Below are 14,689 nucleotides of genomic sequence, written 5' to 3'. Positions count from 1 at the left end.
AGAATATCTGAAAGCCCAATCAGGGAGAATCCTGCAGATAAACTAAATTAGCTTACAGCACATCTAGCAACCTTCCCATGAAACAGCAGCTCGGCACAGCAACTGCTCTTCCAAATTAATTTCACAGCTATAGTTCACTGCATCTCCCTCTTTTTTTGAAACAAAATTCTTAATGCAGCATGTTGGGGGTTAACGATTTTCCAAATTTTCTCTTCTAGTAAGCTGTACAAGGAGCATGAATCTGTCCCAATAAAATAGAAGGATGATCCTTCCCCCTCTTCTCCCCCCAGTAACAGTTTGTGGGTTGGGTCCTGTGGTGACCTGTCCATCGGATGAAGCCAGGCACCACAAAAATGTTGTATCTACTGGAAATCAGTAAGGAATTTGGATTGTGTAATTTTCCAACAGTCTTATGGTGGTAAAAACAGCTTCCCTGGAGGTCACTCACCTGGGTTAATGGTGATAAATTTGTTATCTGAGGGGTATTCCTCTGGAAACCTGTCCTCCTTTGGAGGAGGTTTTCTTGTTGTCTCTGGTCTTCTTGGGATCTTTCCCAGGTAAAGTTCGTTGGTGAACGCTGGCGGCACTTGGGTGGAAGGGAGCGGCTGGGGCTGAGCATCTGCTTTGGCAAAGCTCTCCTCCTCGGGAAGTCCAGCCGTGGGTGCAACGTTTTGGTTTGGCTCTTCACCCGATATGGTTTTATTTCCTTCCTCCTCGGCAGTCCGGTTGGGTGAAGCCGTGGTTACACTGGGCTGTGTGCTATTGCGTGCCTCCGCGGCCGCCGTCGCCCTGTTTTTCTCCTTCTTCTCGGCATCCTTTTCTTCCTCTTCCTCGTGCTCCCGCTCCCCATCCTCACTTTCACTCTTTTCATCCTTCTCCCCCTCCTCGGCTCCCTCGCTGTCCTTTGTCAGCGCCGAGTCCCGCTCCGGTCCCGGGGAGGTGGCGGCGGCAGCCTCAGTGGTGGCCACCACTGGCCGTCCCGCCTGCTTGCTGGGAGCGGCCGCCGCAGGGAGCCGGGTGGGCCACACGCTGCTAGGGAAGGAGGAGATGCCACCACCGCTGAAGCCCAGCCCTGCCAGCAAGGTGCTGGTCACCACTGAGGCCACGGTGGCCTGGCTGCCACTGGAGGAAGGTCCCATCCCCGTGGCCATGGACACAAAGGAGAAGGGGAGCCCTGAGGAGGTCCAGGTGGAGGAGCCGGAGCTGATGGGAGCCATGTCGGCTGAGGAGGCAGGAGATGCTGTGGGCTTGAGGAGGTCACCGGCAGCAGAGGGGAAGAAAACATAGCAGAGAGCATCAGCAGGGGCCCCAACATGCTACCTGGGGTCATTTTTCTTTTGCTTTTCCCCCCCTTTCCACACACATGCCAGTCTGGTTGCTATTCTCTTAAAATGAGAGACTTATACCAGCTGGATGCAGGGCTGAGCCAGGAACAGGACATGCCACAGAGCTACACGGCAAACCATGAAGGGAGGAAATGACCCTGCATTCACCACTTCCAAACAATCATTATCATAAAAAACCTCTTTATCCTTATCTTTATTTTACAGTGGGACCTTCTCCACCCACGTCACTGGTGACTTGTGAGTAACGTTTCCTCTCAGGGGTGAGGAGGATGTAAAGGAGTTTAATGAGTTTAGCTGCATTACTCACAGTGCTTTAATCCTCAGAATACAGAAGTTTAAAAATACAGCGTTACATAAGGGCTGTCCCAAAATAAGGGTTGTGCTGCCAGCGTGAGCATCCGTGGCTGGTGGGTCTGCTCTGACAGGGAACTCTGGCTCTTCCCACACACATTGTGAGGGCCTCGAACAGTACTATTTTTATTTCCTTAATTTACCCATCAGCATTATTCTCCTAAGGACTGGTGCTGCAGTGAGGCATCCCTCTCATTAGAAAAGACCTGCAGCACGGCCAGCTGGACACTCGTGAAGGACTTGGAGAGCATCAGGAGCCCTTCAGCAACTCAGCACGACCTCTACCAGGACCACCAGGCTGTTGCAGCCATGTATAGAGTCAGCTTTCCCCATCCACAGGGCTCTCTCCCTGGCCACCACCAGTGACCCAGAGCCAGGGCTGGCACTGCCCGCTTTCCTTGGGGAGCTGAGAGGAAGCAGAGAAATGAACCGTGGACTTTGCATCCTCTGCACCCTGCCACTGTTATTCTAATGTCAGCCCAGTGCATGCATGCTCACACGTGGGTCTCTGTGCACACATGTGTATGCTCTAGCAGAAATAAAAAACCTTGGTATATAGTTAAAAAACTAGACAAGTCATTCCCCTTCCTGAGTTACATGTGGAAAAAGACACTGAAGTGAGCTGATTAAGGAGTAATTCTGTGGAAGAGCCAGGGTCAGCAGCTCTGCCCAGACAACCTGACCACGCTCCCTCTCTGACTTACTGAAAAATGTCTCATGTCACTGAATTCATCAGCAAGGGGAGCACTAGCTGGAAAGGTACACATCAGACAAGGACAAACAAGGGTTAAATAGGTGCTACTGAATGTTGAAGAAAACTGTAAAATGTTTCTTTTTGGAACTTAAATCTATAACTTAACAGTATTTCTGCATCTCTCTACAATTCCCAGTTTCAGTCAGGCCATGTAGTTGAAATGCTGCAGCAAACCAAGAAAGGCTGCTTTCTCACATTATTTTTGACCAGCTGCAATCACAGAGAACCTGAGATCTCAGAAGAAAACCTGTGCTTTACAGATTTCAAGCCAAAACTTTAAATAAGCATCTAAACTTTTGGATACTTAGCAGTGTGAATCCCTAAGGCACTGTGAGATTTGCTTCATGCTGGCATGTACAGTCTCAAAGCTGGACTGAGTATTAAAATTTGACAGCAGATTTTATATATCTAGAATACCTCTATACATCATTAAACAAACATTAATCATTCAAATTCAAGTTTTGTATGTGTTATTTGCTTACTAGGGCATATATCAAACTGGAACAGAATAAAACCAGAAGCAATGTAGTTACAGTAAATTCAATAGTAAGAATTCAGTCCATAAATTTGACTGAACAATTCAGCATACTGAATGCCAAGAAATTTAGGTTATGGATAGTTTATGTTAAATAACCTAATAAGGTGATTTCAAAACTGAAACAGTGTATTCCAGTTTTACTGTAAATGTATCAACATTTCTGATTCTGGAATACAAAAGTCAGCTTCAGTGACTCATTACAGTCTTACCTGAATTAAAATTAAAAGAAAGAGCTTGTTAAGCATTTATTCACACAATAGCAGGTATCCTTAAAGCACTGGAAGAGCAAAGCCCGCGTGAAGCCTTATTCCTGTTGCATATACTTCTGGTCATACAGTTAATAAAAGAAATTTAATTTATTTCCACAGTCATCATTAGGATTACAAATCCCCTCTAAATGAGTTCAATATGTATTTGGGAAGATTTTTTAACACTTGATTCTCCAGTGGTCAAAGCCTCTCAGAGCATGAAGCTAGAAAACCAAAACCCTTCCAGTATTTTAGGCATGTTATAAAACCTTTCGTGGCAGGTCTGAGCAACCACCTCCCCAGGAAAACCCGGTCTTGTAAATCCACCGATTTACAACATCGTGCTGCCACCTGGTGGGAATGCCACCCCGAAGTACCGCGCTCCGCAGGGATTTATGGCCACGACTTACCACTCCTGTTTTCACAATTCTGGTCCCCTCGAAAATTCGAGTAGTGTTAGCTGAGAAACAAAGACCAACAGCGTGTCAGCGGACTGGGAAGGGAGGCATTGGTAACATTGCTAAACATTGCTACCACAAAACATATAGGCGAGTCTTAGTCTGGAGTAAAAGCAACTGAGCTTGTCTGGTGTTACTCACCTTACTTTGTACTTATGTCTAAAGACAGATTTGTTTGTCTTTAATTATTCAGGCCTGGCAATGCCAGTTTAAGTGCACGGTCAGAAAACACATGCTCTGCTTCAAACCCAAGCTGGATGAAATGTCCTGACTTACACAGGAAGCAAGAGCAGCTGATGATAATAGTTTTTTCTGCCCTTATGATAATATTATCATTATTTATTGCTATTTATCTCAACTACAACTATAACCATCTCTGAAGAATGTTTTGAAAGCTCAGGTGGATTCTTCTTCTAGGTTAAATCTTGGGTACAACCAAAGATTGGAAGAACAGCTCCTTTTTGGGGAGACACAGAAGGAAAACCAACATCTACTCCCACTGCAGATGCGTGATTCACTTCCACTGCTTTGAACACTGGGCTAGAGTGCCCAAAGAGTATCTGGCAAAACTGTCAATAATGATTTACTCTTAACTGTAATTGAATAGGTATCATGGCTAAATTTCAAAGAATTTTTCCATTCTATTATCTGCTGAAAGAGGCCATAGTCAGTAACATACAAGTTTCTGACTTCTGCCTGGCACTTAAAGTGAAGTCCAAAACACTATGCTGAGATACCAAGAAGCTGGGAGCTACATATGAGATGTTGCTTGGACAGGGCATTTCTTGTCCAATCCCTCCTCTCTCTGCAATGCTGCTAACACTGTGGCATGACACCACAACAGAACTAAATTGTCCACAGCTTGATATCCTTCAGATGCTAAGTGCTAACAGAATAGGATTAAAACCTCCACATTTTCCAAAAATCACACTGAAAAATGCCTGTATTATTTTGTTGCACATACAGCATCAGACCCAAGTGACTTAACTCTTTGCTTCATCTTAAGGATTTAAATTTTTAACTCCCTGCTTGTTTTGTTCTTCCATTACGCATTCCAAGGTTTATATATCCGTAAACTGAAGTGCTCTCAGCAGAGGTTAATTTTGCCCTACTTAATACAAAAAGTAGTAGCAAATTCCCAGGAAGGAGCAAAACTTCAGCGCTTAAAAAACCCCCAAACCGTCAAGATCTACCAAATCTCAGCTTTACCAGATTTCTCCAATAAACTTAAAATGAAATCCATGACAAAGGACAGCTTAGCATCCAGTTCTTTTCCTCTCATTTAAATATGTATGTTTTCAAAATCACTGAGGTTGCGTGCATGGTAAAACCTGAGTGTCTCCACATGTGGTTGTCAAGGTAGGACTGATCTCCTTTCCTCTTTACATAAAACAGACACCGATCAGACTCACATTCTGCTACAGCTGTGCCTCTGATGCATAAGCAGTCTCTGATGAATTTGTTTTAGAAAACTAGTACCAAGAAAAGCTCCAAATTCTCCTAAAACCCGATGAACCCTGCCAGCAGAGAGGTGTAGGCAAACTCCCACCACTAGAAATAGAACTCTGATAAAGTCACTGGCCACAGTCTGAAATTAGCATTGTCTACAGGCATTTAAACATCTTCTGAAATCATTCCACACCACATTGCACTCTGCAAATAAAATGTTAAACAAACAAAGAGTTATTTAATATAAAAATATGTATGTGGGTTTTTTACCTTGAAAGAGCATAGTCTGGCTAAAGTCACTACGCATTTCATTTCGGCAAACTGCTTGAACTCTGAACAGATAAAGGATGTCAGGTGAGACATGGCTAATGATGGCCTTCTGTTTAAAAAAAATAGATATTATTCAGTTTTTTACCCCCACAGTACTGTCCACGATCAGTTTGAAATATATAAAGCAGTGTGCTAAACACAGGACATTTATGCCATGTAAGACAAACTTATTTCTAAACAGAAATATTCACTGGTCCCCTGGGAGAGGGCAAGGCACCCATTTAATGCCAATGCTCCCAGACTCTGCTGACTCTACCCATGAAAAAGAAATGAAGACACCCCACATCTACTCTCACGACCTAAACCTAAACCTCAAATCATCTGACTTTACAGCAATTAAAATGAGATTTTTGTAGGTGTAGATCCAAGTTCCAAACATGGGATAAGCCCAGAAAATTCACTGTATGTTCAAACCAACTATTTATTTTGCAACAAACTGTCTATGGAATTTGATGCCGGTGGCCTGTGTAACATGATGGCTCAGCACCCTGGGCTGGGATGTCCCCCCATACTCTTAGACCTGAGACACTGCCCTGCTGCCTTCCAGACAGTCTCTTGTGTTTGCCTTAGCCCACAATCACATCAGTTCACGTCGTGCAGCAGACAGCAGCAATACCTATGTGGGTCACTTGAAATACCAGTGATCTCTTTAGCAAAACACTACCTAGCTCCGTTTCAAGATGGGACAGCCCAACTGTTTCTGCCAGAGAACTGAAAGCAAATTGCACTTTCCTCTGCAAAAAGTGTTTCCTTCTTCTCTTGCCCCTAAAATAGACGAAGCTGTCATTGCTTTCTTAACCTCCAAGCTCTGCTGCACAGCACAGGGTCTCACTGCAATTTATTTCCAAGCTATCACTCCATCACATCCCCTGCACTTTTAATTATTTCTTTTACATAAAACAGGATGCTTTCACTGCGCCCACCTCATTTTTGCTGATTAAGGCTCTCCTCCTCATACCTGATTAAAAAAAATCTCCCTTAAGAGTGCGAAGTTATGACAAGAGAGAGGTTACAATACATCATAACCTTGGGTGCCTTTCAATAGATTCCTTTCTGATTTTGTGAGGCACATCATTCCCTAATGTGACCCAGATAACAATGTCTAGTGGGGAAATTGAAAATATAAATGGAAATGAAGTAAAAGAATCTTCATCTAAGGGAATAAGAGAAGTATTATTGTATAACTGATTGAATGGGCCCAGAGGACTGTGTATTTGGAAAAAAAAAAGATAACAGTCATTAGGAATAACACTCTGCTGCTGCATTTTTCATGTGCACATACAATTACTGATTTCATTATTCTAGAGGCTTTCTTTGATTAACAATAAACGGAGGCCTTTCAAACCTGAATATGTCACTTTGATTTTATATGCAGAGAATGTTAAAGACCGGTACAATACTTGCTTCCACTTAGACAAGAATGACAAGCAGATCAAATCCTAAGTGGAGGAGATAGATCGGTGTTTCCATCTGTGCTTGGAACTATCTTGCTCTTCCCTCTTTTTCTCTTACTGCCAGACGTAGGCAGTGCTCGTACAGTGCCACTCTGCAATAATCTTCTAGCCCTGACCATGCACCTCCTACTGCTGGCAGCACTTACTGCCAGGAACTGCTCGAAAGACTGCAAGGGGCTATGCACAGTGAAAAGTCTGAGCCCAGATTTTGGGGGATCGGACTTTTAATGTGAAAATCTGTGAGCTGAACACAAGCCAAAAGGTATTCAGAGCCTAACTATTTCCCGAGCCAGATGCTTCTCAGCAACAGTATATGAAAAAGTGTCTGCAGATTTAGTCCTTTATGCACTCGCATAAACTATAAATTCACACTCCAGTGTTTTGGGTAGTCTGTTAGGCAACATTCAACTAATGCAGAGTATTTTAATAGCAATTCACTGCAAGTCAAACATTAGCCTGTCTATAAGGTAATGACTGCTTTCCTCCTCTACTTCATTCTAGTGAGAAAATAACAATATAAGGATAGCTTGATACATATGTCTGGGTTTGATGCTGTGGTTTTACCAGGTCCTTGTCACTGTCCTTGGTGAAAGTCTTCTCCTTTTCGTCTTCATTTTTAGTCCAGCTATATGAGATCATGTAGTTCATGATCGGAGGGTGGTAGATGGTTTCTGGTTGGTTCCAGGTTACAAGTAATGCTGTCCTGTTCACAGGCTGCACTTTCATGTTGACCGGGGGAGTGCTGCAAGCTAAAAAACAGAAGGAAAAGATATGAAGCTCTCCCAAATAACCGAGAGAAAACAAACAGGAAGAACTGCGCCTCACTCTAAGAGACAGGTTTTTTCTTTAATGCCCTTGCCTACAGTAACAGCTTAGACTGCAATCCACTGAGACCAATGGGATTTAATACCACCTGCAGCTGCTTTCTGCTCTCCAGAGTAAAGGCAGCGAGAGAATCTATTCTCTGCAGGCAGGTTGCTTATTCTCAACTTATTTTCAGTCCTGACATTTGCATGTACATTTTAACTTGGTCACTTAAGAGCTCTGCACTGGAACATAAAGAAGTCCAATCAACCTCAGCCCCAGTTTCTCTGGCCCACAGTCTCCTGCTGTGTAAAGGGGGTAAATACTTCAGTGTGCTCTGCAGGCCCTGGAAATACATGGAATCTCTGAAAATGTGAGACTATTGGGTCAGTAAGTATTTTCTTCTTAACCTAGTACATTTTTGCACATGAGCAGAGGTTACTTTATACTTCTCTTTCTATGTATTTTCCTTCATAGATTCTCAAATGTTTGTCAGTAACGTAACACCGGCACAGGTGACAGTGGCACTTGATGGCCCACGTCCATCTCTTTCTTGTAACAGGCAGGGGAAGCTTCCAGCCAGCCCTTGAAAGCCATGCCTTCCTAACTGTGCCTGCAGCGGGGAGGCACAAGTTACTTCTCACTCAAGCTTAAGTTGGTGGAGACGTCAGCGTAGGAACAGCTTAACCAGTGGGCAAAAACACAGCTTCTGCTTACTGCAGACACCAAAACCCAAACTTCTCCAGACCAAGCCCAGGCACAAACCCAGGCCCGTACACTTCAGGAGTGGGGTGTGCACAACCCACTCACAGCTGCTGAAGAAAACATTTTTCAAGCCATTGAAATGTAAAAGTCAGGGTACTAATGAAGAACACTAGATGGCACTCATATGCTACTGAAAAAGTACATCATGAACTTCCCAACTACAGAGTTTAGATTTTTTCCAAGCTTTAAAAATCGTGTTTAAAATACACAATTCAGGACAGATTCTCGCATTCTCCTTCCCAATATAAACTCTGAACCAAGAAAAATCACTTGCAATGATACCTAAACACATGTGTCGTGGCAAAGGAGCTGGGCTCTTCTGCCAGGGAAAGTCAAAGTGTCACCCAGCCCATCATGCTGACACTGTTTGCAGAATTATTTTTCCCAATACGACTTTTCCATTTAAAGCCAACACATTCAGCTTGTTTGCGCTCTGCAGGTATGTGACTGCCTGTATATTTGGCCATTACTTCACTTCTAAAGAGTCCTGGCAGCACTGAAGGGGAGAAATGTCTATTCCTACGCCTGGACTAGCAGGTTGGTCATGTAGCTCTGCTGTCACATTGCTGAAATAGCTACAGTTCCTAAATAAAAATGATTAAATGCTGTAAACACCAATATTACTAGCACAATAGAAAAATACCTGTCAAATGCATTTGTGCAGTTATAACTCACATTTTGTAGCTAGCCTGAACAAGATAACATATATTGCCGAAATATGCTTGGGCAGGAAAGATCTTTGGCGTTTGCTCCTGCCACGAGTGGTGACAATCTTGCAGTTTTGCAGTAGATCCTTCTGCTCAACTCAGAAGGATGATCCAGCAAAGCACACAAACCCTGCAGTACCTCAAATCATTGACAAAATGAGTATGAGTTTCTATTTACACTGAGTTGAAAGGGCCAAACTGGCATTCTGCTGGCAACGCCACAAAGCCAGATGCAACACCTTGGTCTGCTGCCTGCAGACCCCTTCCCTCCTGCTCCCTCCTGGTCTCTGCAGGGAGCCCACAGAGCCAGCGTGCCACAGAGCACAGCACGAATGTGGCCAGCACCCGGCTGAGAGGGCACAGCTGAAAGTAGTCGCTGTTGTCACTATTTAGAGCTTCATGATCCTTGGTATGCCTCTCCATGCTCACCTCTTTCCGCTGAGATAGTCAGATCAATTCTCACTGACATCACTGTTTATTGATAACTGCACCAATAAATCATAACTGCCCCCTTTGAAGCCCTTTGTCATCATAGAATTATGCTTCAAAATGCCAGGCCAGCCTTTATCGCTCCACCTAATCAAGTCCCATCAGAGATAGGAGCCCAGGTGAAGGACTACCCAGACCTAAGAGTCTTATCCAGTCCTCCTCCTCCAGGAGGACATGCAGAGATTTATATATTTAAAGTAATCATGCATCAAATTGTTTTAGAAGTAATTCAACCAGGTAACCTTCACGAGAGACAGCTTGATCTACCTTAGTTGCAGTGCCCCTCTGAACCATGGCTAGCCAGCTCTTCTTCAGACAAGGACCCCGAGCCACCCTAGGGAGAGGGGACTGTCGCATCCTCCATTCCATGCCACTCCTTGCAGCCAGCTTTGATGCCATGTAGAAGAGCTCATGCCAATGAGAGGAGAGAAGTGGGTATTTCCCAAGGGTAAATAGGAGACTCATTGGCTCAAAGTTAGGGGACCCTCCTTGACCCTGCGCCCTGACCCAAGAAAGTCATGAGCACTTTTAAGCAGTCGAGTGACTCCAATGACTTCACTGAGCCAACTTTTGATGAGGACAAATCTCATTCACAGCCAGCTAAAAGGAGACTGAATTTACAATACTGCTATTTCACAGTAAATATTACAAATTTTTCATGACTTAGTATGACTTTGTTCCAATTACTCCAAGGCACATAGCAGTACCTGATGTAATTAAGTAATAACCAACCATTTCTGTTCAGCCACTTTTTTTTTTTTTTTTTTAACAGCTTATAAATGGGCAAAAAAGAAATCTTTTTTATTAAATGAAACATATGGTTTTATTAATTTAACTAAACCTGCTCAGGACACAATGGAATAAAAAAACATTTGATCCAATAATTCAATTTGATGATTTAATTAAAGTGATACATAATAACATAGCAAACGTCTGAAAGGCAAGAAAAAAACTGCAATGATTTGACCATCTATAAAACAACTGGCATTTTCCAGAGATCTAATTTTCCTTTCAATACTCTGTGTTCCTTGGATTTTTGAAAGAAGATTAAAGAATCACAGGCTCCTCATTTTCTTTATTTTTTTAGATGCTAAAGAACCTCTACTGATTTTGCAAAATGTGCAGCTGAAGAACAAATAGAAACGTAGAAAGAGGTCGGGACAGGGAGGGAGAAGTTTGCATCTTCCTCTGAATTGTATCACAACACACTAAAGAGAAACACAAGCTTTTTTTGTTGTTTTTGTTTTGTTTTTTAATTAAATCAGGCTAAATAAGCAAAAAAGCCTGTGAATTCATGATTGCTTGAGAAAAAGAAAAGAACCGAAACCAACAACCAGAATCATTTCACATTGAAATAGCACCTCAGCTATTTTTAGCAAAAAAATTACTAATGCTCTCTTTTAAATTCAGATCCTAAGGGATAACAAAAATATTGAGGGGGCTTTCAGAATGTCTTTCTGTGGTGTAGTGCAATACTGAGCCTGGCCCTGCGTAGGTCTAGCGGGACACCAAAGCCACTATATGTCCTGGCTAGCAGACCACCCATGCCAGGACTCCTGGAGGCAGAAAATCCTCGCCAGGGCCACAGGGCTACATCTCGGAGGCACCCAACAGGCAAGCGCGCTCGCAGTACCATGGGCATGCCTCGCGGCAGGCAGCAATGCCCCGAGCGTGGCACGCCTCGGACCTCTCCGAGTGAGAAAACCCCCCTCACCCTCCTGTCAGGGATGACCTGAGCTGGGAACCTGGCAAACAAGCTGGCTCCTGTCTTATGGAAAAGTCCTGCAGAAGAGGGAGGGTTGCACGGGTGCATCTGGAGGAAGCCCTCTGACCTGACACAGGGCAGCCCCAGCCGGTGTTTCCAGCTGTTGGCCATGTGTGGGGCTGCCTGCGAGCTTGACACAGTCTCTTGTCTGCGGATCAGCCCACCGGGGAAGGCAAAGGGTAAGCCAGCATCTTGGCTAGCCTTGTCTTCCAGGGCTCACTCAAGCCTGGAGAAAACCTGTTTGCCACTCGCAGACAAATGTAGCATGCTAATATAGTCCTAAGCACTGGCCAGGCCAGCCATACAGCAGAGAATTATTTTCTTCATGTTAAAAACATTCCAATGGGCTGGAACAAACAAAATTAATTTAACAACTCTGCATTCATCTCTCCCATAATTTGATTTGTATGTTGTATTTGGCTACGTAACCTCCACGAGGCTTTCCTAACTGAAGGCTGATAAAGCTTAATCCAAAAGCTCCTGGCAGCTTCATTTCAGAGAGCTGAAAGACAAAAAGGGGGCTTATTGTTTTGCAAAAATTAACCACTGATATTAAGACACACCCATGAATGCAGAACCTTACAGCTTTTATTTTTTTTTTTTTAAGCAGCCTACATTTCTCTTTCAAAGATAGAAATGCAAAACCAGCCAAACTTTCTGCGTTTCATCGTGTTTTTTGCGTATGCTACCTGCAGTTATAAAAAGAGCTATTTAGGGAAAGTTTGAGATAGTGCAAGAACTCTGTATTTGGTTATTGCTTCTCCCTGTAAAACAGGTGCCTCATATGATGAATCCAGAGGCACTGGGCTCAGAGGGATTTATAAAATCCTCTAAAAATGTTCTAAGTTAGCTCTTCCATGCATAAAAATGTCACCACTTTAAAGGCAGTTATTTCTAGCTGTGCTATGCCCTCTTTTGGAAAATCCCACTCTCTCCCTCCTGCTGTATGTCTCAGCAATGCAAAACTCTCTTTGGTACCATGGGATATACATCGTGTGATGAAACCCTGACAATTTTCAGCACAGAAAAGCAACATGCCAGTGAAGTCCTGAATCCCTCGTGGCAAGATGGGCAGGGACCTTCTAAGGCAATTCATATGTGGAGGGAGAAACCATCAGCATCAGGATGTGCCCATAGCACATTACTAACTCAGGACTGTTCAGAGGTAGCTAAAAGACAAGAACAAGGATATTGTCTTGCTCTGGGAGGCAGCTCCTGGCTGTGAGAAGGGCTTCACTACTTCTTTTTCTCACTGATCTGGATAGACATGAGATGAGTGGTGGGAAATAGTGTTTCTCCCTTACAAAGGAGGAGCACAGAGGATCGTGGGTGGGGCATTTCTTCCCACATGTTCAGTAGGAGAGAAACTGAGAGGTCAATATGGGGGTTTCATGCCTTTCTTCCCCATAAGGGCAAACAAGCTGGTGGCCAAGCTCTTTGGGGAGAGAGGGTGTTTCTTTCCCCTCTGTCCCAGCACTGGTAAGAAGCTGGAAGGACCAGTCCTGCAGGACAGAGGGACCACTTGCTGCTGTTGCTGTAATGACACCCAACTCAGCCACGAGTTTCCCAGCTGATTTCAGAGAAGCCTGAAAACTGTCATTGCTGCCTGTGCTATGGGCAAAATACTGCACCAAGTTCACTCAGCCCTGCAGCCCCCAGGAACCTGACTGCAGACAGGACAAAAGCGATGCCACCAACAGAGAAGGGAGGAAAATTAATTTCAGCTATATATATACCTCTATACACACACACACACATATATATTCTTTCTCATTATTAGACCCTCAAAACTTCAAATAAGCCCTGAAATGCAGAAATGTGGGTTATACTGCAACAAGAAAACTCACACTTGCTTTCAGTGCCATGCCAACAGCGTTACGGTAAGGGAAGTGATACAGTGCCAGATTCAGGTACCTTGCATTGGCATGACTCAGTGGGGATGCCTGGGAAGAGACTCTGATCCATAACAAACAACAGCATTCTTTGGGCTGTCAGATTCAATCTCGGAGTTCATGGAGGGCTGTGCTCCCAAAGGATAACAAATAGACTACGAGGATCATATGCAGAGACAACACCGGCTTTAATACATAGAAAAGTGCTAAGAGGCATACTTACAACATTTCCCCCCTTCTCCTTTTACTAAATGTTTGTAATTTTTTTGTTTTGCTTTAGTGTACGTTGTTAACTTCTCAGAGTGCTTATAAATGACATTATTAATATATAAGGATAATTGCTTTAAAGAGACACACGCATTTTTCCTTTACCTTTGCCTGCACTTTGCCAGCAGGCATTTGCAGGCTCCAGAGCATGCTGTACACACAAATATTTGTGTTGATCTACTTCAGTCCACAGGCAGAATGTAGCTAGGAGACAGACTATTTATCTTCCCTGCTCTTACCTTTCACTATGCTTCAAACAGACAGGGTTGTTTCTTAAGGTGTGAGGGACACCGTCAGACCCCACACTTGTTTTATGAGCCCTGTGAAATAACCTCATGAGCAAACTGGCACGTGAGGCACTTCCGACGGGGCGGCTCTGGGCAAGCTGAGTTTTGCCCCTGTGCTGTCTGCCCATTTCCCGAGGTGAACACACAACCAGCATTTGGATTCATTCCTGTATGGTTTTCTTTGTAGCATTTGAGTTTCCATGGCATCACAGCAACAGACCCTGTTTTACTGAAAGGCATGGACTGTGTGTTTTACTACGTTGTGTTTCAGCCCAAATATTTCATATATTTCACAAATACTGTTTCTACAGCTGTGGCCTGAATCCTCAGTGGGTGCAGATCAGCCTTGCACCATCAGATGCCATCCCATCTGATGTCCGCCAAGGATCTGCCCTGCAAGTTTTGTGTTTATATTGCACACATGCACGTGTACATGCAGAGGGTGACTTGTGTTTAAAATGTACACCTGTGTCCTTATTTATACAGTCCATCTGATGCAACACGTGTGATCATATTCAGTGGCACATGCTGCGTCAACATGGGGAGAAGGAGGAGGATTTCCTGCCAGAAGGACACGTATTTGCCATGTTAGCCAAGCTGCCTGTTCCAACGTCCTGGCAAGGGTTGCTTGGACTGGGGAGCATAGGAAGAACAAGCCAACAGGGCTGGTAGAGCATCCCAATACGTGCCTGAGGGATGCCCAAAACCAGACCGGGAGAGCAGCTTCCCTTTTTATAGCTTCTGGAGGCTTTTTCCAACACAACGGATGCGCTGCAGGCACTCAT

The 14,689-nt window shown here is 44.0% G+C and overlaps 1 protein-coding gene across 1 annotated transcript in view; it reads right to left on the bottom strand.

The window, feature by feature from the left end:
- PTPRG (protein tyrosine phosphatase receptor type G) overlaps positions 1-14,689 on the bottom strand; it is a 408,233-nt gene that overhangs the window by 74,361 nt on the left and 319,183 nt on the right. Inside the window, exons 9-12 of the mRNA XM_074879020.1 lie at positions 7,493-7,677; positions 5,415-5,523; positions 3,648-3,697; positions 449-1,247 (exon numbers count right to left, since the gene is read on the bottom strand). Coding sequence (XP_074735121.1) covers positions 449-1,247; positions 3,648-3,697; positions 5,415-5,523; positions 7,493-7,677 — 1,143 coding nt within the window. The remainder of the gene's footprint in view (positions 1-448; positions 1,248-3,647; positions 3,698-5,414; positions 5,524-7,492; positions 7,678-14,689) is intronic.

Source organism: Strix uralensis, chromosome 10, assembly GCF_047716275.1.
Source record: "Strix uralensis isolate ZFMK-TIS-50842 chromosome 10, bStrUra1, whole genome shotgun sequence".
Lineage (NCBI taxonomy): Eukaryota > Metazoa > Chordata > Aves > Strigiformes > Strigidae > Strix > Strix uralensis.
The sequence above is the reverse complement of the archived record's forward strand: the minus strand, read 5'-3'. Positions and strand labels throughout refer to the sequence as shown.